The 27,948-nt window shown below is 37.8% G+C and overlaps 1 protein-coding gene across 1 annotated transcript in view; it reads left to right on the top strand.

Moving 5' to 3' along the window:
• Positions 1-27,948, top strand: part of Herc5 (HECT and RLD domain containing E3 ubiquitin protein ligase 5) — a 43,619-nt gene that overhangs the window by 2,782 nt on the left and 12,889 nt on the right. Inside the window, exons 3-18 of the mRNA XM_021261062.2 lie at positions 1-121; positions 756-832; positions 3,451-3,672; positions 4,745-4,836; positions 5,068-5,198; positions 8,274-8,419; positions 9,618-9,694; positions 10,502-10,605; positions 12,010-12,069; positions 13,792-13,885; positions 17,130-17,319; positions 19,518-19,672; positions 22,197-22,310; positions 23,360-23,470; positions 25,137-25,301; positions 27,387-27,530. Coding sequence (XP_021116721.2) covers positions 1-121; positions 756-832; positions 3,451-3,672; positions 4,745-4,836; positions 5,068-5,198; positions 8,274-8,419; positions 9,618-9,694; positions 10,502-10,605; positions 12,010-12,069; positions 13,792-13,885; positions 17,130-17,319; positions 19,518-19,672; positions 22,197-22,310; positions 23,360-23,470; positions 25,137-25,301; positions 27,387-27,530 — 2,003 coding nt within the window. The remainder of the gene's footprint in view (positions 122-755; positions 833-3,450; positions 3,673-4,744; positions 4,837-5,067; positions 5,199-8,273; positions 8,420-9,617; positions 9,695-10,501; positions 10,606-12,009; positions 12,070-13,791; positions 13,886-17,129; positions 17,320-19,517; positions 19,673-22,196; positions 22,311-23,359; positions 23,471-25,136; positions 25,302-27,386; positions 27,531-27,948) is intronic.

Below are 27,948 nucleotides of genomic sequence, written 5' to 3'. Positions count from 1 at the left end.
AGTGCCTGAAGTTAGGGAAAAGGATGAAGATTCATTCCATGGACCAAGGAGCAGAGCACCTGCTGGTTCTGTCCTCAGATGGAAAAGCCTTTGAGTACAGCTACAGCATGGAACCTGCAAGGTGGGAATTGCTTTTCTCTTTTATTAGATATGATTTAATTTCATCCAAAGGACAGTAAGTTTGTGTAGGAAAACGTTACCCTGTGTGATTCCTGTCCCCTGCTTCATAAAGGAAAGTCTTAAATAAGTGCTGAATTCTGTGTTGACCCAGTGAGGTCAACACAGTATAAGCCAGTATGTGGGCTAAGACTGGTGCGTAGTTTATGCATCTAAAGGAAATGATCAATAAAGTGTGCCTAGCCCCAAATCGGACTCTCACTGAGTCAAACATCACAATAATCCTATAAGTTGTCTCCAGGTATAAAAGTTTTCAACATAGAGGGGGAAATGCTTTATCATGTAGTTATTTGTGAGACTTTTTCCTAGTAGACAATGTGATTTAGAACTTATTTCCAATTTGTATTTGTTCTTGCATCATACAATTGTTTGCCTAAGTCTTTTAAAATTATCTTATTATACAGTGCTCATTAATTTTCTTATACTTACACCATATTTTATATAATACTTTCAGATGTACTGAATGAGATGAAGTAAATTTAAAGTTTTTTCATGGCATTTCATTGCTTATTAAATATACAAATTGTTCTAACATCCATACTTTGACTTTCATTATGATTGACGTATTTTCTCATCAGGTTTCAAAGCATTTTACAAGAAAAAGGTATAATTCAGATTGCATGTGGAGATTATCATTCTCTTGCACTCTCAAAAGGTACTTTTTGTGGCATACTAGTTGTTTCTAGAGTTAGTAAATGTGTATGTAGAGTCAATAAAATGTTTTCATTGGAACAGAACAGAAATACAGTTTTGAGGTTTACTTCTATGGTTCAGAGTGTACTGTTCCTAAAGGAGATAGAAATGAGAATTATCAGTTGTATTAAATCTAGATTTCTAGAATTACTGTTCCTACATTTTATTTCATGTTTTATTTTTTAAATATGAAACTTAAAATTTTCAGCATAATCACACCATTATGGTTCTGCTTTTTCGGGATTTTGTTTGTTTGGTTGTTGGTTTTAGGTTTTGGGTTTTGAGTTTGATTTGGTTTGAGAGAGTCCCATAGTCTCCCTTGATTTTGAACTAGAGATCTTTCTGCCTGAGCCTCCCACATAGCTCTAGTTCCAGGTTTGCACCACTGTACCTGGCTTAAAACCATTTTTTGCAGAATTTGGTCCAGACCAGGACTATCCTTTTCCAGAATCTTCTTCCCTTTTCTTAGTGCTTTTCCAATTCCATGGGAATATCTCAGAATCCTCTAGTTCTTCTCTTAAGGCCAGGCTACAAGCCTCAGGTGTGTTTTAATATCACCTTTTGAATTCCAGCATTTTCCTCAGCCCTTCAGTATTTCCTGTCAGGCACTGCAATGGATGAAGTGGAAGCACTTGATACAGATTATGTCCTAAAGAAATATGACTGAAAAAAATAATTAAGACCGGTGATTGAGAGAAATTAAGGGAATTAAAAAATATATATGAAAACATGTTGATAAACTGAGTAGAAAATGGGATTGGAAGGAAGTAGATGATCAAGCATTTGACCTGCCATGAAGGCTCCATTGAGGCATGGAATGCCAGCCTGAGAAAAAAACATTGGTCACTGGCCTTATCCATTCGTGAACAGATTGTTCATATTGAGTATCTTCCAGGGAAAGTTAGGAAGATGAAACAGACCTACCCTGTCTTTATGGAGGCAGGGTCTTCACTAGGGTCCAGTGGAGTGTGTGTGGGGGTATCTAGGGTTTGCTAAATCTGCTGGGCACAGAGCCTCACATGTATAATTCTAGCTACTCAGGAGGTTGAGGCAGGAGGACCACAAGTTACAGGTCAGCCTGGGCAACATAGTGAGACTCTGTCTCATAGAAACAAACAGTACTGGCAAATCACTATACAGAAAGAATAAAAATTGGAGAAGTAAGAAAGGGAACTGATCATGTTGATAATTTTCTTCCTGGTGGATAGTACAGACTTGGTAATTTTGTTTGAAGTAGAGGCTCCCTCCCCCCACCACCAAATCCTGCACAGAATCATTCAAAGAGGTGCTCATTAAATACTTAGTCCTTTGATATATATTTTTGTGGTCTGTTGTACATTGGCAACTCCATTTGATAACATTTAAAAACTTTGTTGAAAAATATGCTGCTTATATTCAATTAATGGAAGAAGCGGCTGACTCTTTAAGATACTGAGACAGGGTCTCAGTGTGTTGCCCAGGCTGGTTTTGAACTCATGAACCAAGGGATCCTCCTTCCTCGGTCTCCTAAGTAATTGGGATTATAGGTAAACACCACCACGCCTGGCTTCAAGTGAATTTTTAAGTTATTTGTTCTTATATATGTATAGACATAAGAAAGGTGAGATAAGACTAGTTCTAGATTTCATGTTCTCAGATGTAGAATGTATCTGATCTTCATTGGCCTATACTGTGGATTTCATTTTTAAGTAAATACTGCCCAAGTTGTGATCTACAAATAACAGTGAATGAATGTTTGAATTTTTAAAAAATTTACTACAGTGAAAGACACATTGCCATTAATCATCCTCAAAATACTCCGCTTGCTTCAGACATACTCTTTCCATTGTACTTGCCACTTTCTGAAGCAGTTCTAGAAGTTCTCTTTAGTTGTGTTGTGCTGGCTGCCTTGATGTCTTAAATCAATTTAAAACATTTTCCTTTCCTGGGCATTTTGATTTTGCCAAAGAACCTGAAGTCACATTGTGTCAGTAAATTTCAGTAAATAAGGTGGATGAAGACATACTATAATGTTTTTATTTGACGGAAATTGCCTTGTGTTGTGGCCCACAAACTAGGGAGGCAGAGGCAGGAGGATTACTGCAAGTTCAAGGTAAGCCTGTACTATGGAGTGAGTTAAGGGCAACCAGAACTACATAGTACGATTCTGACTTGCAAAACATACACACACACACACGCACACGCACACGCACATGCACAAAATAAATTGCCTTAAAGAGTTTATCAGTGTGGAGTGATCAACAAATACTGTGAATGTTTAAATTAAAAAATTTGAAACAATATAAGATATACTGCTATTAATCCCCTTCAAAATATGGCCACACCCATTGAGCTTATTTACCCCATCATTCTTGGCAATGTGTTTTTCTGTAGAAGTTTTTTTTTTAATTTAAACATTCACCTTTCATTCACCCCTTCTCTTTCTTGAATTTGATTAATACGTCTTCAGATAGCTTCACTGTACCCCCTGATGGGGATAAAGAATTAGTGGTTTATACCAAGCAGTATACACAACACCCTGTGGTCATGTCTGCTGCATTTGAAATTTAGTAAGACAGCATTTTTTCTCTTTGCATCAAGGTGGTGAGCTCTTTGCCTGGGGACAGAACTTACATGGACAGCTCGGAGTTGGAAGGATATTTTCCTCAACCCTCATGCCACAGGCTGTGCAGAGCCTCACAGGAGTCCCTTTGGTTCAAATTTCTGCAGGAAGAGCCCACAGCATGGCCTTATCCATGTCTGGAAACATCTACTCATGGGGGCAAAATGATTGTGGACAACTTGGCCTGGGCCACACCAAGAGTATGGAACATATTTTCAAGTTCACATTATCCACAAATGTATTGGTTGGATTTGAGGTGAACTGAGCGTAGACCTCCCTGTAAATAGTTCAGATCCTCACTTTGCTTTGCACTGTTCTTCTTGATTTCTCTCTTTGTCTTCAAGACACAGTCAGGCTTAGAGACATGCACAGTGTGGAAGTTGTTAATCTAATTGGGACAGGTCTCTGATCTGTGTGAGACAGGAAAGGGATTAGGGATTAGAATACCTGGAACCTGCTTCCCACTTTGCAGTTTATTTACTTCAGGCCTTGCCTGTCTTTGACTTTTCTCTAGGCCTGATTTCCTTTTTCTGGAAAGTGACAAGTTCCGAAGAAATTCCCCCCCAAGTTGTCTGTGTTATTACAAAAGAATATGAAAATTCTGCTTAGAAACTCATCATATCCTATCTTTATTCTATAAAATATCAATTATGTCTCTGCACACATACACAAAAACATACAGTCCCCATTATTCAATTATCTCTATGAGGCATGTAGGAAAATTTCTCATAGTCTAGAACAACTTAATATGGTACTCCCATGTACCGATATCTCATGCTTTAGCTTGGGTCACTAGTCAAACACTGCCTAACTTCTCACACAGTCTAATCTAATTCTACAAGATAACCCATAAGTCAATATTAGACAAATATTCATATAGATGAGAGTAAAGGGGCGGTTAAATTATTTTTGCTGAATATGTGAAAGTGAGGAAAATACACATAAAGAAAAGATAGTATGAGGCAGGAATTGGAGATATCAGATGTGTTCCAGTTAAAAGTTAAGCATATCTGTTGGGAAAGAAAAGCATGGGCCCTGGGAAGTGGCCTGACCCTTTTACTGGTTGAGGTCCTTAAGTTTGACCCTTTGATGTCTGCCACACCTCCTAGGTCTACCCTAGAACTTGGGCCTAAATATGCCAACTTGGAGCCTTGCTGTCAGAATGGGATGGGAGCGAACTGTGGCTAGGTTGAGAGGAAGCAGTTTAGGTAATGCTGTATGTGAAACTCAGCCTTTCTTATTGGTCATTTGAGCTATTCTTTCCCTGCACAGTTACAGATTCTCCTTCCCTTGTTGAAGTTCCAGACAATCAGAAAGTTGAGTGTGTGGCTTGTGGTGGTGCTCACACTGCCCTGCTCACACAGGTGGGTGTGCCCCTTGTCTCCTTTGTGCTTGTGCTTGTACTTGTGTGTGTGAGAAGTGTGTTTCCCAGAGGAGAAAGTCATCCCTTCCACATGTGAGGCTGTCCTCCTGGTAGTCTGGGAGCTTCCCTTCAATGCTGCTTTTACCACCTGTTCACTGATGCAGAGGCAGCAATGAATATGACTTGTGTGTGGTGCTTCTGTAGTGTTTGATATGAAGTTCACTTTCCTTAGGACGGGCTCATGTTCACTTTTGGTGCTGGAAAATATGGGCAACTTGGTCACAATTCAACCAAGAATGAACTAAGACCCCGTTTGGTGACTGAACTCAGTGGAAATAGAGTGACCCAGATAGCATGTGGAAGGTAAGTTGTAAAATGTCCATGAACACTGATAAAATCCATATGATAAACTTAGGTAATACAAAAATTTTCATCAGTGTCTTATAAATCCCAAACATTTTCCGCTGAGGATGATTAATTTACATAATTACATATCATAGCAATCTTTTTATATGCCTATTTATTTTTCTTTTATTCTTATTTTGGATGTGGGGAGCACACTGTACCCAAGGATCTAAGCATGCCAAGCACATGCTGTGTTAGTCACTTTCCCTTTTCTGGGACAAAATACCTGACACCTTCAGCTTAAGGAGGACTGTCATTTTTTGCTCAGGGTTTCCACTCATGGTTGGCTGTCTTCAAGGCAGAACTAGCATGATGGAGAGGCCTGGAAGAAGACTGCTCAACGCAGGGCTGCCAGGAAGCAGCAAGTGAGGAGAGAAGCAGGGAACATGCTTCTTGTGTTCAGGCCCACCTCTGCTAAGCATAGCCAGCTACGAATTCATCCATGGACTAATCCCCATGATCCAGTTCCCTTCCAGAAGGTGTCTCCACCTTGGAACACAGACTTTGAGGAACATTTAGATCTAAACCATAACACACTGTACAGTGGAGCTGCACCCCGTCTGAATTTTTTTAATGAGCAAACACGTTTCCCTTTCTTTCACCTCTTCAGTGAAATACCATTAACTATTCAGATATACTTTCACCTTTAGGGAAAATAAGTCATTATAAATTTATTTTGTAAAAATAAACAAACATGAATCACAAAGGATTATTCATTAATGTAATCACCCTCTCATAAGCCTTTGGGGCCACTTGCATCTTAGATACCGAAATCCTGAGTTTATGGTCTTTAGTAATGGGAGCTGAATTAAGTGAGCAGCAGTTAGCTTTCAAAGTAGCCTGCTTTGATCTTAGTGAAGTATAAGACAGTGTCAGTGGTAGTTTTAATGGAATATACTTGAGAATTTTTGTTGCAGTTCATTTTTTAAAATATAACGGCAAAAAAATGTTACATTGACTGTTTGAATTTTTGGTTATCAGATTCAGCAGCCTAATTTTTTTGTAGTAGTAGTGGGAATTAAACCCAGAACCTTCTCTCTGAGCTACATATGAAGCCCTTTTTATTTTTGATTTGAGACAGGATTTTGCTGTGTTGCCCAGGTTGGGCTCAAACTTGCAATCCTCCTGCCTCACCCTCTCAGACTGCTGGGATTACAGGCATTCACCACTTTGCCAAGTTATCAGTCTACTTCTTGCCATTGGGATGTTGGGAGTTGATTGGATTAAGTACTTTCACCTAGATATACTTACTGTTTAGTTTTGATTTTTTTTACCAATTTTCCCTCTCTAAACATAAATTAAAATTTTGAGTATTGGGTTCATTTGTGGGCGTTACTGAAATCTGTCCTTACTCAGCAGTCTCTGCAGTAAGTGTATGTACTTTCAGTCAGATATACTCCCTTAGAATCTTGGGCTAAAATTATATAATTGAATAATATTAAAGTAGACTAGATTATTGAACAGAGTCTCTTAACCACCAAGATATTGTTATGTCTTGTATCTAGATGTCCTTCCAAAGCCTCATGCTCATAGCTGGGGCTTTTCAGAGGTGACTGGATCTAGGATGTATGAATGTGGATTATGAGTGTGTGACAAATGGATTAGTTCACTGATTGGTTTAGCATAGTTCTAGGTGTGGCTGGATGGATTAACTAAAATAGAAGGCCCACCCTGGGTGTGGGTTGCACCAACCAATAGGCTAATAGCCTGGATGAAATATAAAAGGAAAGGAAGGCTCACTGCTTTCTGCCTGTCCTACCAGGGACTGTTTGTCCTCTGCCATGCCCTTCTGGCATGTGGTCCTACCTTGATGCCAGTGGACTGCAGACTAAAACCTCTACAAACTATGAGCCAAAATAAACCTTTCCTTCTTTAACTTGTGGGTGTCAGGTATTGTGTCAGAGCAACCAAAAAAGTAACTAAGATAGATGTCTTCTTTATCTCCATCTCATTCATTACATCTTAATCAAGGAAGTGTTAAAACCATATTTGATTCTTCCCACCAAGTTCCTTTGAGGAGCATGTACTCCAAGAGAAGGAGCCAAGTAGAGATACCTTAATGATAACACAGGAGAATTCCCTGGAAAGAATCACAGAACTTCCTGGAAGCTTGCAACTCACAGATTTATTACAAGCAAAATATACCTTTAGTAACAGTCAAAGGAAGGTACCTGAAGGAGTCTAGAAAGAGCCTAAATGCTGAGTTTCTGGTTTTCTGGGTTCTATCCCCCTTGCAGCTGTTGGAAGTTGTTACCTCTTCCAGCCTGATACATGATGGTACGCAGAGTATGTCAGTCTTGGAAAATCACTTCATCCAGAGTTTTTATCCAGGGTTTGTTGCTTAGAGATTGACTGAATCATTGCCACATTAAACTCAGTTTCCAGCTCCTCGCTCCTGTAAGTCTAGCTTACATCAAAGGCCAGGGGACATCATCACGAGCCACCTGCCAGGTATAGTCCCTGGGCTCCACCATGACTACCAAAGAAACTCCTGTATCACTTGAGAGATACTGAGGCTTTATAGGATACTCCCTATGTATTGGACACAAGGAGGCCAGACCTCTCTTTGAGCAAGGCCTGATTTCTTATTACACCCCATTGTGGTTGCAGTAAGGAACTGATGTGCAAGTCAGTAAGAAAATCCCTGTGTGAAGATCTCTGGGCAATGGAGTGGGAGCTCAGAGAAGATCAGCTAATTCAGTCTTCTAGGATGGGGAGAGGAGGGCCTGAGAGATGGCTTGCAGGACATGGTGCCTCTTAAACTGCCACTTGACAAAGGAGTAGCTGGTAAGGAGACATGATATTGTTCCCAAAACAGAAAACGCCCTTTGCCACTATATAGCATCTTGGGTCTGAGTGGATATACGGTTTCTAGAGTCTTCTCAGCCATGTTGGTCTCCAGATGGGTTTATCCTTGGAGAGGTAGTTTCACTCTTTTTGAGAAACCTGATTTGGGCAGTTTACAGTATTGCTAAATACCCTCTTATTGGGGATAACTGAGCATTGATAGTAGTCTATGCTTTTATTTAATAGGTGGCACACACTTGCCTATGCCTCTGATTTGGACAAGGTCTTTTCCTTTGGTTTTGGAGAAGAAGGACAATTAGGAAATGGTGGAAAACATAATCAGCTGATACCACTGCCCGTGAAATCACCATCAAATGAAGATCTCCAATTTGGTAAATTCTCTAGGAGCATGGGGTTTTGTATAATGCCTTGTTAGAAAAAATGATTTTTCTAAGTATGTAGTGTAGCAAGACAAACAATGTGTGAATATTAAGAGAATTTCTCTGAATAATGGTTTTTGCTTTCAGTTATATATAACTTAAAAGATTTAATCTACCTTCTCAAATCAAAATAACCATGATTTTCTTGTTACTCCTTCAAAATAAGATTAATGTAAACTGGAGCATTGACATACATAAAACATATTATATGGATTCAGAGGCACATGCGACCTTGATTTCAGTTGGTCAGAAACTTAATTCCAGTCTGATTGGTTTTGCTAGCTGGTTTCATTGACCCATGATCTGGTAAAACCCTCAGAATGCTGAGCAGCCGACATGCACACAGGCCTGGGAATTGTGCCCCACATTTACCTGTGTGTTTGTCTTTCTGTCCTTGTAATGGTTTGGGAGATATATTCTCTCATCCCTATTTCACTGGAGGATGGAAAGACTTGGAGAGCAAAGTCAGTTCCTCAAAGCCACTAGCTCACGGCAGGAAGTGATTTGGCAGCATTCAAAACATACAGTGTAACCTAGAGGGTGAGCTCTGAAATGCTGTGTTAGAAGCACCATGGAGCAGTTGTGTTGCTTGTTCCTGAAAGCTTAGAAAAATAATTAGAACTTTCATTCCTTCAGGGGAAATGAACAGTGGATTTGCTTCCTTAGGCACCTCATATAATATCTTTGATACCACATGAGGTTACATGACTAGATTTATGTGTTCATATTCTTCATATCAGTTAAATCTTGAGATGGTGGTTTTCAGTTGTGGGAGCTGAATAAAACTAAGCATCACTTAATGAAATATTGCTGCATGTTATATAAATATGTTATATAACTAATGTCATGTGTTACGCTTAAGAGCCAACCTTGTTTGTCAGTTAGACTGTTTATGTGTGTCTCACATTCTTTTTTTTTCTCTTTTTTTTTTTTGTACAGGGGATGGAACTTGGGTTTTTGCGCTTGTGGGGCAGGCAGTGGAACCACTGAGCTAAATCCCCAGCCCTCTCACATTCTTAATGGTGGCAGTGGTGCTCAATCTTTGTCCATTACTAAGTTAAAGTGACTGTATTAAAATGAATTGGCAGTTATTTAAATTGAATGTGTGAGTTTGTGCCAAATGACTTAGAGCACTCTTTGTGTCTTTCAGAAAGCCATTGTTCAGGAAAAGAGCTGATAATGATTGCTGGAGGGAATCAAAGCATTTTGCTCTGGATTGATAAAAAGGTAAAAATAAATTTCTAAATTTCTGTAAGTTGGTATTTTAAACAAAGTGGGTAGATTCAAAATCCAGATTTGGTGAACAACAACATAATCAGTTTATTAGACTTTTGGCACTAGATGAACATTATTTATCTTTATTACCTTAACTACATTCCTTTTTACCTGCAAAAAACAACAGATTTTTTCCCTGGTGAATTCCTTAGATTCTACCTGTCTTTTGCAGGCCCCATGCCAGTAGCATCAATCTCCTGTTGACAGCTTGACAGAGTCGAAACACAATGTTGCTAACCAGTGTGGTACTAAAATTAGTCAAGGTTCATAAGCATATGAATAATTAGTCCAAAATTTCCTGTTGTACTTTACCAAGAGAAATCAAATTTGTCTCACACAGCCCTTTTAAGATCTGCCCCTCAAGGCTGTCCACTGTTCTCTTCAATCTGATTGTATTTATGTGAAGTGCTGAGTTTTGGGGCCCTCAGAGATACTTGCTTTGAGTCTGAGCCCCGTTGGATAAGAAAGTGGCAACCAAGCAAATGTTGATTACTCCTTGGTAGAGTCTCACTGTGTGATTGTTGCAGGCCATATTATCCATATTTTAAAATGCCAGCTGAGGTGGTATGAGTGTATAATCTCACTAGGGAGCTGAGGCAAGAGAATCAGTTAAACCCTCAAGATTGAGATCAGTCTGGGCAACATAATCCCATCTCAAAAACGTAGAATTACCCTTTAATCTTAGAATGTGCCTAAAAGTTGCATACCTATATTTTATGTATTGAAATTATTGTGTTTTACTTTTTTGTTTGTTTACAGAATTCCTATGTTAATCTGAGAAGGAAAATTCTTACATTGAATGAAGGGACTGTAAAGAGATGGATTGGTGACGTGGGAACTAAACATTGGCAGAATACCAAAAGGTATGTCTGATGATGCTTCTGTCTTTATAGCAGTGTGTCCCAAACTGGTTCTGCCCAACATGAGTGTAAGAGTCTGTGATCCTCTAGTGGATTAATCATTGTTTTCCAGACAGAGAGAACCAATAGGATGTATATGTCTAACTTCAGAGAGACAGAGTGGGGTGGGGGCAGAGGGAGGGAAGGAGAGAGAGAGACAGGCACTGAGATTATCTCAAGCAGTTGGCTCATGTAATTGTGGGTTTGGCAAATCTAAATCTCCAGTGTAGCACCACAGGGTGGAAACACAGGGAAAAGGTGATGTTCTGGCTTGAGTCTAAAGGCAGTCTGGAGACAGAATTTCCTTTTTCTTAGGTAGCTAATTTTTTAATTTATATTTTAAGGCCTTCAGCTGATTGAATGAGCCCCCCCCCCATGTTATGTGGGATAATATGGTTTACTCAAGCCTCCTGATTTAAATGTTAGTCACACCGTAAAAAATATCTTCATTGAAATATCTGGAATAATATTTTACCAAATATTTGGGTAACATATCCTAGACTCTACTTACACTTAAAGGTAGTTATCACAACTACTCTGTAACCCTGAGGACAGCTTTCTTTATCATAGGACTTCCCAGGGCCTTCAGTATGTTTCTATACACTGTGACTCAGAGCAGGAAATATATTTTGTGGCATTTCTCAACACCCACCCTGAGAACTACTTTTTTGTGTACCTTCAATTTACAGTTGAAAAGTGAGGGCATTCCTGCTCTAAACCATAGAATCCCTACAATCGGTAGAGATTGTACTCCTCCCAGTTAATCTTTCTGTTAGAAATAATTTTAAATCTTGATTTCATACTCTGGAAGTAGTTGTACAACAAAGTTGTAATACGTAGAGCGGAAATGATGAAGCTAAGATTTTTTTTCAATTTCTGGTAATTTATTTTGTTCCCACTTCAGTAGAAGAGTGATAGATAGGGCTGGTGACTTTCAGGTGGGATAGGAGTATTTTATTTGTCCTGGAAGGTTTTGACCCCAGATCAGGCCTTTTGCTCTTTCCCTGAGGCTTCTCTGCCTCTGTACCTTTCTATTTCCATGTTTGTCACTGACAGTTGAGATTTAGCAGGTGAAGCAGATGGAGGGAGAATAGATGAGCATGGTGGCACGTGCCAGTAACCCCAGGACCCAGGAGGATGAGCCAGGAGGATTGCTGGGCTATTAAGGCCAGCCTGGGCTACATAGTTAGTTCAAATCCAGCCTGAAGTGCATAGCAAGGCCTTCTCTCAAAAAAAGCGGAGGAGGAGGAGGAAGGGAGGGAGGGAGGAAGAAATTAGAAGAACAATTACAGCATGTGTTATTTATCATGTCTCATTCTTTAAAAGGCATATTGTATAATTTAGTTTAATGACTTTTTCTTAATGTAGGGAAATCCGAGAGATATTTTCATCCTCTGCTTGTCTGATTGGAAGTTTCTTAAGGAAAAGGTAATTCATTTAATAAATTAAGATTCTATTAAAAATACTATAAACACATTTTAAAATAGTTCTTGCCCAAAAAGTCAATTAACTGTTTATCTGTATAAATTGTCTTTTTTTTTTTTCCAACAAAAACAGGTATCTGTTTACTGAATAAAATGTCAAAAATACAGAGTAGGATAATGATTTAGTGGTCAGTTGCTTATTTAGCACAGGAAAGGTTTCCACCACACACACAAAATATACACAAAAATAAATTTTAAAATTTCCATAATCCATCTCTTAAGAGTAACACCATCCTAAGTTGCATGTAGTCACATAAACTTGTAATCCCAGCTCCTCAGGAGGCTGAGGAAGGAGGATTGCAGATCTGAGGCCATTCTGGGAAATTTAGCAAAATCCTGTTTCAATTCTTTTAAAAATTAGAAGGCTTCAAAATGTATTTCAGTGGCAGGGTCCTTGTATAGTGTGCTTGAGGCCATTTGGTCACCCCCTTATAGTACAGAAGACAAAAGCAAAATACCATCTGGGTGCTTTTCACAAACCTGTAAACAAGAATTGAAACTTCAAGGGTAGCATGGGCAGCATAGTGAGATCTTGTCTGAAAAAAATAAAAAGAAAAGTCAGACCTAGCACATACATATTTTCATACAAAAAATGGGGCTAGGCTGGAAATATAACCAGTGGTAGAGTGTACGCTTAGCATATACAAGGCCCTGGATTCAGTGCCTAGTGTGCTTGTGTATGCATGGTTACAGAGATTATGTTGTTTTATATATTGCTTTGTAATTACTATTTTGTCCATTTTTCATTTTATTCAATTCCATATTGCTCAGTATTATCCTGTAACATTTGAATGGTTGTATGCTATACCTTAATATAGTAACCATTTCCTTATAACTGGATGAGTTTTAAAATTCTTTTTTTTTGGTTATGCTGGATATCAAACCCAGAGCATCATGCACTCTACCACTGAGCTACATCTCCAATTCCATTTTGAATTTTTAAGTTATTAGGAAAGAATAGCTTTATACTTCTTTTCCTTTATATTTGTGTAATATTAAATTTTTTTCTTTAAAAGAATGTTTCCTACTTTTAGATACTATATGTATTTTATAAGACTACATCTATGTTCAGACAGTAAATCTGTTTATATCAGGAAAATATAATTGATTGGTTAAGATATTTATATATTTCATTAGTAATTTTCTCTTGGAATTTATTGCTGTGCAGCTCCTCCTTTTATATCCTAGTTCATGTAACTCAAAGAAACAGTCATGTTTTTTCAAAAATAGGAATTGCCCTTTTCTTTTTCCTGTGTTTTTTTTTAAAACTGGAAAATAAATATTTAGCAATTATTCATTTAATTTAAACTTTAAAAAAAATTTTTTTTTAGTGTTCAGGGTTGAACCCCAGGCCTCACACATGCTATGCCACATGCTGAGCTACACCCAGCACCTGTTACCCATTTTAGATAACACATATGATTTAAAGTCTCCAAGTGTAGAGACAGTTAATGCAGCCTTCACTTTTTATTGGCATTTTAGAAGTAATCATATGTTGTGAGTGCATTTTCAGTTGTGTTTGTATACAACCAAATTACTACAGTTTCTACAGTTAAAGAAAATGAAATTTTATTCTCTAGAGGCAAAGAAGATAGAGAATCTAATAAAGTACTTCACTTTGAAGTGTCCTTTCGTATTCAGTTATGTATCTATTTTTCTTCTACAGAGTGGCTGCAGAAACAATGTCTATTCATTTGGATTTAAATAAAACAAGAAGTACTTTCAAGGAACTAACCCAAAAGGACTGGATTACTAACATGGTGAAAGAAAAATCCCATAGAACTTTTCTCATAAAACTTCAGAATTTTAGAAGTATTTTATTTTAAGAGATTCTCTGAGACTATAGTTCATCCAGATTGAATTAAGCTGAGCAAACATGGGGGAGTTTGCCATTTAGGGTATTTGCATTAGTATAGTAGTCGAATGGGTTAGAGATAGTGTAATTAATGCATCTGCACACAAATACATCCATGCATACATACACATTCTGAAGAAAATTTTTTCAACTTAGGGCTTCTGGAGGTTAAGGATTTGTTGAATTTGGCAACTAGAATAGGAACATTTTATATGCAATTCTTTTAAGTATAACTATAGAAATAAGAATACATTTTCTCATATGGACATCCCCCTCATCAAGAACTCCCTAGTTTCTTCCTGTCTTGTTCCATTTCATTTGTTCCTCTTCTGGAGGCTCTAGAATGTTCTTGACCTTTATGGTACTGCTCCTGCTTCAACATTGCTTGAACACTTCCTGCTTCAACACTGCTACTAGAATCTCATGTTTTCTACTTGTAGATAATTCAAATGTATTTTCTTTACATTAGCCTTTCTTGAGGTGAGCTTTGTTATTTTCCCTTTTCTGTTGTACTGGTTGATCTAGGGATAGTATTTTCTGTACTCTGCCCCACCACCCCAGTTCTCATTTGTTCTCTCTTCCTCTCCCTTTCCTCCTTCCCCCCTTCCCTCCCCCTTCCTTCTATGCCCCCCATCTTTTGGTCTCCCTCTGTTTCTGTATCTGTCATTCTCTGTCTCTCCTAGTCTTTTTTTTTTTTTTTTTTTGGTACTGGGGATCGAACTTGGGTCTTTGCACTTGCACAGCAGGCGGCGAAACCACTGAGCTAAATCCCCGGCCCTGTCTCTCCTAGTCTTGCTCCCATCACTCCTCAGTCCCCCTAGATCCTTTGCCTGTTCTGTTGCTCTATCTGCCACAGCCACGCTCTGTCTTAGCTGAAAGGTAAGTCTCATACTTTTCTCTCAAGGGGGTATGGAAAGTTTAATTCTGTTAACTTTGGGAGAACCCAGTCCAGTTAAGGTTGTGAGGTAAAATGGAGCCCTAATTATATCACTTTATCGTGACTCTAGAACTTAGTGGTACCTGTAGTATTAGTCCAAGAACTATTTTAACAACATTTGATCCTGCTCATTTGATTTGATTAGTTAATATCCTTCTGATGGGGTCCATTTAATTTACTTGCTGTAAAATTCAGAGTCTTTGTTAATGAATATAGCCATGAAAAGGTCACCAAAAATAGAAGGCCAACTCTGTATCTGAAGGAACGAAGGACCCTTCTTGCTTCCTTGTTACCCCTTGGTTGTGCCAGAAAAGTATCATGTAATCTGCATATGACGTGCTTTTAGGGAAGGAATTCTTTACTTATTGTTTTAGATGGGGAGAATTTGATAATAAGCCCTATAGTATTTCCATCTGGAGATTTTGTACTATGGGGCTTGTAGGCTTTTGGTGTCTTTTCATTTACTCAGCATACATTCATATACTTACAGTTAGACATTTGGTCTCCCACTGTTTGTGTATCTGTCATGTGTAATGAAGATTCCTCATGGAAAATGAGAGACATGCTCCCTGTCCTTAGATGATCTTCGTTTAGTTAGAGAGACAGACTCACAGTGTGCAGGTGTGCTTTACACAGCATTGTCTTCCCTACTGCCTAGCTCAGACCAAAGCTGGTACACAATAAATCTTTTCAGATGGATTTAGGTGTTATTAGGTTGGTGAATGATCAGCTCTATGTAGGGTAGTGAAAACAAGCTGGGAGGAAGGGGAAGTTTTTAGGTGGCTACCCTGGGGAAGGGTCTTCCATGGAGCCAGAAGGATGAACCCTAGGACATACTGTGGGAGACACTGAAAGTAGCTTGATAATGATCATGTGGTTCTAAAGGTTGGAAGAGGTTGGGAGGTTTGGGTTACAGCTGATGAGCAAGGAGGTAGGAATGTCATATGCACTGAGATGTTAAAATAGTCATCAGATATACATTACCTCTAACCTCATAGTGGGAGCCCAATATAATATTTTAATATAAAATAAATAAATTATAAGAATTTATACATTTAGAGATATCATTTAGCCAGTATCTCATACTTTAGTAATTAAGAGTTTGAGTTTTAGAGTCAGAAATATCTAAGAGATTCCACATAGCTTTGTGACCTTAAATTCTCTGAAGCATAGATTTCTTATTATCAAACGAGGTTAATCATAAATCTTGCATCATAGAGAAGCTGCAAGGATGAAATGACCAATGAATATATACTTACTGACAAACAGTACTCCATAAGTACTAGCTGGCCTTCATAGTGGGTTCTTAAACAAATGATTAGTGCCAACAAGTGATTAGTGTTGTGTGCACGTATAACAAATACAAATTCAGAATTCAATTTGAGCTTTTCCTGAACAGTTATATTTTGAATCGGGGAACTACAAGGAGATTGGAAGGGCTAGAAACTAGCAGTTATGGCTGAGATAGGCAGTCTTCTAAGAAGATGAACTGTGTTGGGTTTGATTGGTTTTTTTTAAATTTTTATTTTGTTTTGCTTTCTTGGGTTCTGACACCTTCTCCTGAGGTGTGAGAGGCCAGATCTGGTGATGTACCCCTGCAATTCCAGCACTCAGGAAGCTGAGGCAGGAAGATCACAAGTTCCAGGCCAGCTTGGGCTACATAGTGAGACCCTGTCTCCAAAAAGAAAAAAGAGTGTGAGCAATGTGAGCTGGCTCACCCCTGTAATCCCACCTGTTTGGGAGGTTGAAGCAGGAGAATCCCAAGCCTGAGCAACTTAGCAAGTCCTTGTCGGAAAAATATAAAAGGGTAGATATAACTCAGAGCTCCCTGGGTTCAATCTCTAGTGCCACACATACCAAAAAAAAATGTAACAGTGTGAACTGCAAAATAGAATGTAGCGTAGTAATTATTGAGAAGGCTGTGTGTTAGATCTGAATCCATTGTTCATCCTGAGTCTCTTTTGCACGTGTGGTTTCTTCTTGATCATGCACCCAACAGTTGCATAGGAAGAACACATCTCACATGTCTGGACCTCCAGTATTTGCGAGGGTAGGTAAAATGGTTTGTCAACATGGATTTTGGAGAAACTAAATGATTCTTATAATTTCCCAGTGGAATGAAATTCCAGACTCTACCTTGTTTTTTAGAGTAAGTTGCATCCTGTTCCTGCTAAGTTTTGAATGCATTTTCCCTAATTCTTCTTAACCACAGATAACCACCTGTCTCAGGGATAATCTGCTCAAAAAACTGCCATTTCATTCCCCACACCAAGAAGCTTTAGAAGTTTTCATCCTTCTCCCAGAATGTCCTGTGATGCATGATTTTAACAATTGGGAGAGCCTGGTGGTCCCATTTGCAGAGATGATTTGTAAAATGAGTGACCAGTCATTAGGAGTTCTGGGTAAGATTGATGATTCACAGTTGACAGTACTTTACGTGTCTTCTCAATGATAAAATATGCCTAGTCAATTTATGGCAAAACTTAGATGATTTTAAATGCATTCCTGTGTTCATGTTCTTTGCATAGTCTAAGAATGCTATAATAATTACTGTGGTCATCTAAAATAGATTATTCTACCACCTTCTTAGATTTCTTGGGATAGAACTGCAGAGATTGCTCATGAGATCCTTTGTCCCCAAATTTTCATTATAAAAAATTTCACAAACACAGAGAAGTTGAAAGAATAGCACAGTGATTACCCATGTATCTTGTATCTTACAGTCAACAATTAACATAGTCATTTGTGTTCTCTATATACAGATTGCATTTTGGTTTTTCTTAACTATTTGAGCATAAGTTGAAGACATAAAATTTCACTTGCAGTACAATATTCATCTAAGAATATGGAATCCTGTTATACATATCATATCTAAGAAAATTACATTATCTAATGTCCAGACTGTATTCAAATTTTTCTACTTTCCCCAAAAATAATCAAACTTTTTTGTTTATTAAGAGCCCAGGTTACTTGTCCTTTGGACTGCCCCACATTCTGATTTTTTCCTCATATGTATTTCCAGTGCACAAGAAATTACCTCAGAGTGTGTGCAAATTTTAATGGAGTTTTTGCCATATATAGTGTATTGAGTCCAAGGAAGCTCATTCTTACATGTTTTATTCAATCTAGATAGCATTATAAGTGATGAAAAGTATTTTTTTATTCTGAAAGGGGTTTTTTTGAGAGTTTAGAACTCAGGCTGGGAACCCAAAAAGGGCTATTCAGTCACAAACAATTCTTAATTCAATTTTTAATTGGCTGTTTTATCTAGACAAAGAATGTAAATAATTTTGTCTTTTTTTTTTACAAATTAGATCAAGCTTGTACTTCTATTAATTGTCAGGGAATTTTCCCAGGATTTAAAAAAATCTACCATCACCAGTACTTTTTAAATACCTGTGTAGTAATTATTAATTGTAATTGTATTATCCACTGAAGATTTATTACAAATGTCTTTGTAGTTATGATATATATTAAAATACTTTGTTATGATGTGAGGGAAATATTGATCTTTTTTATTAGTTATATTGGTACACTTTAGGTATACAGTATCATGACATTCATCATTGGAAATTTTCACCTTTACATAATCTCTCTTGGTTCTTATTTTTTCCCCAATTCCTCTGCCCGCCCTTCAGCCCCTCCATCCCTCCCTATTTACAAAGACTTTGTTTCCGTTTTTTCATTTTTTCATAGTAATTCCATTCCCTTCTTTCCTTTCCCCTACCCCTTCTACTTCCCCTTCCCCTTTGCCCCTTTTCTTCTTACTTCACATTGTCTATTATACCTTTTAGTCCTTATTTACACTTCCACTTTCTCACACTAGAGGAACTGTTTGGTATTTACACATGTGTGTCCTATTTATTTCACTTAAGAGTATCACCTCAGTGTGCATCCATTTAGCTATAAATGTCTAATTTCTCATTTTTTATGGCTGAGTAATACTCTATTTTATTAAAAAAAAAAACACATTTTCTTTATCCAGTCTCCAGTTGATGGGCAATTGGGCTGCTTCGAACTTTTAGCAATTATAAACTGTGCTGCTCTCAACATGAGTGCACATATATCACTGTGGTATGATTCTTTTAATTCTTTGGAAAAGTCAAATGGGACTTCCAGTCCTAGTTCTTTGAGGTATCTCCATACTGATATCCACAGTGGTTGCACCAGTCTACACTCCCACCAGCAGTGGAGTAGTGTTTCTCTTTCCCCACAACCACACAAGCATTTCTTATTGGTTGATTTCATGATAGCAGCCATTCTTTCTGGGGTGAGGTGGCATCTCAGTATTGTTTTCATTTATATCTCTCAAATGACCAGTGATGTTGAACATTTTTTCATATGTTTATTTGCTGTTTCTACTTTTTTGTCTGAGAAATGTCTGTTCCTTTCAGATGCCCATTTTTGGTTTGGGTCTTTAAATTTGGGAGGTCTGATTTTTTAAAATTCTTTATAGATTCTAGATAGTAGACCTTTGTCTGAGGAACAGAAGGTGAAAATTTTTTCCCACATTGTGTATTGATCCTTTTTTAGCCTTTAAGAATCCAAGAGAAAAACTACGTGCTAGCAATTACATTTGCCTTCTTTTTTTATTCCTAAGAGGAACATTGGGGAACTCTGCAAGAATCTGCTTTTAGGAACCTGGTCCAGATGTTTAAAACAGCCATCAGCTCTCAGCTGCATTATTGGAGTGAAAGTGATGTAAATAACGGTCACATGAAAACTCTTCTAGAAATACTGAAAAGGCTGCATAGGGTAAGGGTTCATTTAGAAATCTTCATGTTTATTCAGTATTTGGCAATTAAAATTCTCTTGCTTTTAGCTGGCTTGAATCTTAAGCAGACTCATGAAACAGTGATATTTATATTGCCATTTTAAAATGTTTTTGTGAATTACATGACCTATGTAAAATAATATATTGCCTGCTTTGGTGTCCATGAGTTCCAGTATTTGAGAAGAGTTGTGTTTGTACCAAACATGTACAGACTTTTTCTTTTTATTATTCCATAAATACACAGTGTAACAACTATTAACATACCATTTACATTATGTTAAGTATTAAAAGTTATCTAAGTACTTAAAAGTGTATGGGAATATTGCATAGGCTGTACACATGTGCTGTGTATTTTTATACAAGGGACCTAAGCATGCATGAATTTTGGTGTTCTCAGAGTGTCCTGGAACCCAGCCTCCATGGACACTGAGGGACAACTGTGTAGGATATCGGTGTATATTTTGAAGAAAAGTAATAAGCATCAGTGTACCTAAACATTTCCAGTACTCTTGAAATGCCTGTGTATGCCTCATAGATTGTACCCCCCACACAGAAACCTCCCAGATGTAACCATGATCTTGGCTTTGGAGTTAAATCATTCCCTTTATGTATTTCTCTAGACATTATGATGTTAAATTTTTCACTTTCCAAACTTTTATGAATGGACTACATCCTTCAGTTTATTCTTTTCAAGCTTTCCTTTCATTATTTAAATGTATATGTGCCTTATAGCTCTAGTATTTGAAGTCTTTGTGGGCAGTTTCTGTTGTCTTTTATTTTTTCTGACAGCTCCTTCTAGTGTCTCTGTTCCTGTGTTTTGTGATCTGCATGTGTGAGTGAGCTTTCACTTCCTTGGGACTTTATCTTTTGGAAATATTTAGTGGCTAGGTTTCTTCAGAGAAAATTTGTTTCTGCCAGGCTTCTGGAAATACTTAAATTCTTGACTCGAATCTACTTAGATCTCTAAGTGGTAGGAGTTGGAGTCCAAGCTTATAGGAGAGCCCTTTTGTAATTACGAATCCTGTGAGGAGTATTTTTTCCCACCTCAGTGGCTTTGAAATGTACTAGAATTTCTCTATGGTCCTGAGGTTAAGGTGGAGCTGATTTGATACAGGGTGAAGGAAAAAAAAAAAAAAGCATTCATACCTAGGTCACCCTCACTCTGAGTCCTTTGAGTTCCAGGTTTATGGAGTTTTGAGTCCCTAATTTGGAAAGTCTGGGCTTTGTTTCCTTTCTTTAAATCCCCAAACATGGAAAAATTAAAGTTCAGGTTCACTTGGTTTGGCAAATGTTCTTAGGGCAAGTACCATTTTTACTTAGTTTTTGATCTGATTATTCCATTTCTACTTACAAAATCAGTAATGTCTTAAAAATGTTTATGACCATTTCTCTTATATTTCTAATTGTATTCAATGGTTCACGGTACCTAATCTATCATATTGCTAAAGAAAAAAGTCTGCCATACTTTTGGAAAACAATGGCTATCCTAGACAATTCTTAAAGGTTTTATATAAAAAGGAAAGATAACCAAAAAACAGTTTTTGAAAAATTGAGAACTTTATTGAAGAACTCAAGAAAAATGCCTTCTAATGAGCATGTCACTTTAAAAAGAGCGTCATGAGAAATGCTGAAGTAGTGGACAAAAGAATTCCTCAAGAGTTCCTGCTTTCCTTTTGATCCTAGCTAGTGACACTAGACTATTTGCTATTCATCAAACTTTCCAGCTCAGAGGGAGGACCTCAAGAAGTCATGAGAAGCACCTACTTTCTCAATAACTCTGGGGACCGTGAGACTAATGCCAGTGCAAGGCTGAAATCAGCAGAGTTCAGAGGACTGTAGTTACAGGCTAGAGTGGCTTCAGGTGGTAGCACTGGGAGGCCTGGATTCGTTTGGGTCCAAGTGAAAGACAGTAAGCATATTCTGTGTCTCAATGTACATAGCTAAAAATTGTTTTCAGAAGACCTAAGAATTAGTAATTTAGGACAGGACTGTGCCTGTTTACCCAGGTCAAACACTAATATTGGTCACTAATGTCTAAAATCTAATGTCATTATTCAGCATCTTCACTCACTGATACCAGAGTGTTTGTATGTCTATGTGTGTATGTGTTTGTGTATGTGTGTAATCCTCATGCACTCAGGATAGAGGGCTGAAAATTCCTCCATACTGTATAGAGAAGTGTTCCATGCTTTCCTTGGCAGTGAGAACATGTCTGAATGGCATATTGTTAAGCTCTGAAGAAGAAGACATGAACAGTTAGGCCCGAGTACCTTGATTTCATATTGTTTTTTCATTTGGACCTAAAATTCTTTAAAATTTTCCTATGAATTAAAAGTAACTAAAAGTCTATCATCATAACAGCAGTCCCTCTGTTAAATCTTAGATATTCTTTATGTCCATGAAAATTTGGGGCTTTGCCAATTGGATAAAATTTTATTCTATTAAGAATGTTTGTTATTTACTCTGAGAGTAAAATGTTTTCTCATGAGTCATATTTTATTTAAGGTAAACCAAACTAAACATCATCTGCCTGAAAAGATTTTCAAAGTAGATGAACTTACTGACTGGCTCAATTTTTATGGAGAAGCATATAGAAGGTCCACTTGGAAAATGAACTTGGTAAGTACTGCATATCTGTAGGGGGAAATTGATAATTGGTTATTTAATGTAAGTGTTTTGCTACAACTTTGTACATGAATTTCTGAAAAACCTGTACTCTGTAAAATCGCACAGTTAAATAGAAGGACTTATGAGAAAATTAAGTCTCCTCAAAAGCTTTGCAGTTTTATAGCCAGAGCATGGGCAGAAAAGTGACAAATACCCAGGAAGAAACCAGTCAGTTAGGCAAGCAGATCATGGGGACTGCTATGAAAACATGAGAAATGTACAAAAGGAGAAGGGTAGAAATCTGTTCACACTCTGGTTAGAGAAGGATTGTTATTACTGAGACCATACCCTTAGGGTGTCCATAGAAGACAGTGTGACTCAGTAACGTCCTGCAGCTTTGAGGAAGGCTCCTGGGATAGGCTCCCTTTTTATTTTCTTAAAATACAGATAAAAGGTTCTTGTTGCCAGTACAAGAGCCCACTAGAGATTCCTTTCCTTGGCTCTTTTCTTTCCTTTCATATTTCCCCTTCTCCTCTTCTCTTCCCTCCTCTTTCCTTCCTCCATCTCTCTTCCCTTTCCTTCTTATCCTGTCCCCTCCCCTCTTTTCTTCTAGTATTGGGGACTGAACTGCAGGCCTTTTCACACCATATCCCCAGCTCTTTTTACTTTTTTAGACAGGATCTCGCTAAGTATATCAACCCTTGCCCAGCAAAAGGCATGAATGAACTGCCAGCTATGCACATTTATTATCCCTGTGTTTACCAAATGCATCTGAGCTATTGACATGTAGCAGCTAAGGTTGTAGCTAAACAGACTCTTTAGAAAGCATTCAGAGTTTATCATTAATTAGTAAATTAAATGGGCATCAAAAATACTGTGTTTGTATACCTTACAAATGTGTTAAACACATTTTCTACTGCAAGTACTACTGACCAGCACTTTTGATTGGCTTGGCTGGAAGTATGGAAACCTTAAATCAAAAGGGGTTTAAACCTGTGAGGTAAGCCGTAAGAGTTCTCTGTCCTTTATTGATCAGCACTCTCATCATTTCCACTTTTTAGGATACCTCAGGAGAAATACAGAGTTGTGTCATATTCAGTCAATTTCCATTTGTCTTTAATATTCTGTCGAAGATTAAACTACTGTATGCAGACTCACTTCTAAAAATACAGGTATGTATGTCTATTTCTTTGTCTTCATTAACATAAATCACATCATAAATGCCTTCAGAGAATGTAATATTTTGGGGGTAATAAGGAAGCCACCCACTGATGAGACCAATGCTTATAGCATTCAAAGCCAAGCAGATTGTCAAATTGGAGTTGACTTGGCCTTAGGGCATATTAAGGCTTCAGTAGCAAGGGACAGGCCTTGAATAACTGGCCTAGCCGTAGGTTTTTACTTGAAGTTGACAGTGGCAGCTTGTAATCTTCTGAATAGTTCTCAAAAAGGTATAACAAACTTAGGCTTGTTAGGACTAGCCTCAGTGTTTAAGGATGTGTAATCTAATGAAAAGATGCACAGTGTGAATAAAGGTGGCAAAGAATTATTGAAATTGGGACCCCACAAGTGGCTCATACCCTAATGGTGCCATATGTATAGTAAATAAAAGTTGTAAAAAGTTGCCCATTTTCAATGTACTGTCACAGTTGAGGTGGTTCTGTTTGTCATTATATCCTTCAAAGTGGTTTTAGCCTGAAAATTAGACAACTAAAAATGCCTATGGTGCTGGGGGTATACCTGGGGTATGCTCCTAACATGTTTGAGGTCCTTAATTCAATCCCCAGAACTACCACCACCAAAAAAAAGCCTAGAAGATGTATCAGATAATTCCTACCCTATTGCATTTATAAGGATTAAGTTAATGAGCAAAGCATTTAGAACAGTGCTTATCACAAAGTACCCAAAAGTGTTAGCTATTATTATCACTTTTATTATACATATGCAGATATATGTGTATAATGCTCACCTGCATGCCCTTAAAGTACTTTCACATTCTAAGTATGATTATTAATGAAATATTTAACAAAAGAGAATGAAAGATACAAAAGCTTTGTTTTGCTTTCATTCTTGTAGCTTATTCTCCCTGTTTTTTGTTTTTCTGGGGTTTTTTTTTCCTCCCTGTTTTTTGTTTTTCTGGTTTTCTGGTTTTTTGTTTTTTCTGGGGATTGAACTCGGTCTTTGCTTCTGCGAGGCAGGTGGCAGGCGGTGGAACCACTAAGCGAAATCCCTCCCCAACCCTCTCCCTGATTTTTTTTTTTCCTCTCCCTGATTTTAAATAAGAGTCCAATGATAATTTTGTAGAACTGGTATATATGATTGCTCTTTTTTCTGCTAAAAACCACAAACTTGAATGATCCCAAATTGCAATTTGGTTTCAAAATTGATATTCTGCCTGTTTCTCTCTCCCACGTCTTTTTCTCCCCTACTCTCCTTCCTTTCCTGTCTTTCCTGTAATAGGTTTCTGGGTTTTTCTTGCATCCTGCTCTCTTACTAAACATCTGAATTTCTCTTCCAAATAAGTGCATTATGCTGCAGTGTCCTGTCCCAGTGGGTACTACTAAATCTGTCTTTGATGGTGATTAGCTTTGGTGACTTAAGCATTAATAATCATGTTGACAGAATGAAGTGGTCAGGTGAAGTCTACAATTGGTCACTTCCCTGCTCTTCCATATTGGCTCTGCAAAGTATTTCATTCCACAGGTCCTGTGTTTCTTCTGCTAGCTGAGAGTAAATACCAGATGTATCATTTACCTCCAAGGGTGTATATGAGGCTCTTTTCATAAATGCAATGTGCACATAAACAGAACTGATTTATTCTGTTTTATAAATTCCCAGGAGAAAAAACTTACAGCTTGTTTGGCAGGAATTGTGGAACAAGAAGAGTCTGAATTAACTTTCATGCCCACTTTTGATCTCAAAGTTAGAAGAAGACACTTGATTGAGGATGTCCTGAATCAGCTGAGTAGATTTGAGAATGAAGACCTGAGGAGGGAGTTATGGGTAAAGTATTCTTATTTACTGTTCTTACTGTTGGAAGAATAAAAAATCATGAGATCTCAGAGAGAGGAAAAGATCACCTTTTGCTGCAAAGTTGGGCTGTTTGAGGCTCTCCATGACTCCCTAGTTACCTAACCATGAGTGCTTAGTACATTGAAGTTAAAGCAGGTGAGATGTTTATTCTCTCTGACTTGGGCAGGTCAATAGTCCAGGGCAGCCTCAGGTCTTCACCTTGCCTGGCTGGTCACCACGTTATAAGGGTAGCAGAAACTGGGTCTAGAGTTAGGGTATGTTTCTGCTCTGATCAGAAACCCAGATTGCTTTGTGTAAGAGAAAACTTGCTCTTTATTGACTACAGTTATTTTGAGATATACTTGTAAACTATATAAACATTCATAAATGATTTTGAGTGTAAGTACTATGCAACTTACCTCACTCTAGCAGGTTTTTGACCAAGAATAGTAACAACAGGTAGATATGTTGAATGCTTCCTTTGTGCTAAGAACTGTTGTGCTTCTCACTGCCTTAACTCTCACAGCAACACTGTGTAGTAGGTTCTGTTTTCTCTTCACTTTTTAAATAGGGAAACTAAAGAATTATTAGGTCAGTTATCCAGTGGTAACACAACTGGTAAGTGTTAGAGCCAGGATTTGGGCCCAACCAACAGGCACTAGACTTTCCACTTAAGACTTAAAAATAAAGATTGGCCTGCTAATACTTATTAAGTAGAACATTTGACAGCAGACTAGGTTATTACTTTTCTATATTTTAAGCTCAGATAATGCTGATTGAACATTCATCATTTTCCATGTGCTGTGTGAGACATTTCATATGCTGCTATCCCATTTAATCCTGATAATCTTATAGGCTTTGTAAGAACAAGCAACTTGCCCATGGTAAAGGAAAGAATAATGATTTGACACCTGGTCTTACCTCAGAGATTTTAAATATTTCACTAAGGTTTGAAATTGCACCTGTAGGGGATGGAAGAAGCATATATCCAAACAAAGAAGCTAGTAAGAAGAGCTTTTGGGGGTCTTGTGGAATATCCAAGTGGAAATGTTGAGCAGGCCTATGGCAAAGAGCATCTGTCAGTCATGAGAGAAAATATAATGGATTGGAAAGTTAAATGGCTATGAGTAACAAACAGAATTTAAAAGGAAAGTGAGCATCTAGGGAAAGAGCAGAGAGAAAGAGTAAAAGCACCAGGATAGAACCACAGGAAATTCTAGATTTAAACCAGCAGGGAAAATAAGAAAGAAAAACCCAAAGAATGCTTCATAAGAGAAAGCTAGAGAAAAGTGTGCAGAAAAAAGGAGGTGGCCAGGAAGGTATAGTGTGGTAGTGAAATCAGGGGGATGAGACATGAGAAAAAGTACCTGGGATTGGGATTCAGAGGTTCATGGTCCTCAGGGAACATTGAAGAAGAAATGGGGTCTGAAAGTCAGTATATATTTTCAGAAGTTGGCCATCCTAGAGAAGAAGAAACCAGATTGTCTAGGTTGGAGATAATGTGTCTTTGTTTTTCTTTTGAGGATAAGGGAAACCTTAATACATTTATAAGCTGAAGTGAGGGTTTTCCAGAAGGAAAGTCAGGAACAGAGGAGAAAGTGACTGAGTGAGCACAGAAGATAGACTCATCTCAGTGAGAAACAGATGTCAGTAGGGGGCTTCTGTCTCTTCAGAGATTAAACAGCCACGTCTACCCACTTTATGCATGTTCTGGGTTTTCAGCTCTCCTAAGTATTAATATTTATGATTTTTTTTCACTTCACTTTCATTAGATTTAATGGATTATGACAGTGATGCCAGTTGAGGTCAGTTTAGTGGTAAAGAGTATGTAGGTGCTGGGGTGCAACAAGATTAAATCTAGGCTACCCCACCAAGCTATTGTATAAACTGGGGAAAGTTAAATTCTCAAAGCCTCATTACTCTTACAGAATTAATGAGGCAATTGAAATAAGATGCTTACCACAGTGCCTACCCAAAACTTGGGGCCACAATTGTTATCTATTACTGTTCTTAAAGAAGACTTCTACATAGTAGTACAGTGCCATGGAAGTAGTGCATTACCTCCTGTTACCTCAGGTTTCATTTAGTGGAGAGATTGGCTATAACTTGGAAGGAGTCAAGACAGAGTTCTTCTACTGTCTGTTTGAAGAGATGACTCGGCCAGAATATGGAATGTTCACATATCCTGAAGATGCTTCTTACATGTGGTTTCCTGTCAGGGTAAGTCCTCTTTATTTTGCTTGTGGTATTCCATGACAGAAAAAAATACATTGTATACTACAGAAAAATAGGTTGTCTAGATATTTCATACTAGGAGAAGAGTTACTGATACAATTATGAAATAATCTTCAGTTTTAATAGGGTGATTATTTTCTTTAAAGTGGAGTCCCCTTTCCCTGGGTTCCTGTGTCTTTTCACACATGTATGCTTTTGATAATTTGTAGAACATATGGATAAAAGTGAAACCTTTCTTTCTCGAGTACACATCCTGTTTCTTTCCTGTTTTTCAATGAATGTGAAACCAAAGTCATGGAAAGAAATTATAACTAGTTATAAGGATTACTGAGATTAATATGTTTCTGTTGCTGTTGTGCTTTAGTAGCCAAAACTATGGCAAGGACTTGGATTAGTTTAGTGA

This window comes from Heterocephalus glaber, unplaced genomic scaffold, assembly GCF_053883595.1.
Source record: "Heterocephalus glaber isolate CG9 unplaced genomic scaffold, H.glaber_assembly_v1.0 deba00001454, whole genome shotgun sequence".
NCBI classification, from domain to species: Eukaryota; Metazoa; Chordata; class Mammalia; order Rodentia; family Bathyergidae; genus Heterocephalus; species Heterocephalus glaber.
This window is presented reverse-complemented; position numbering and strand designations above follow the sequence as displayed.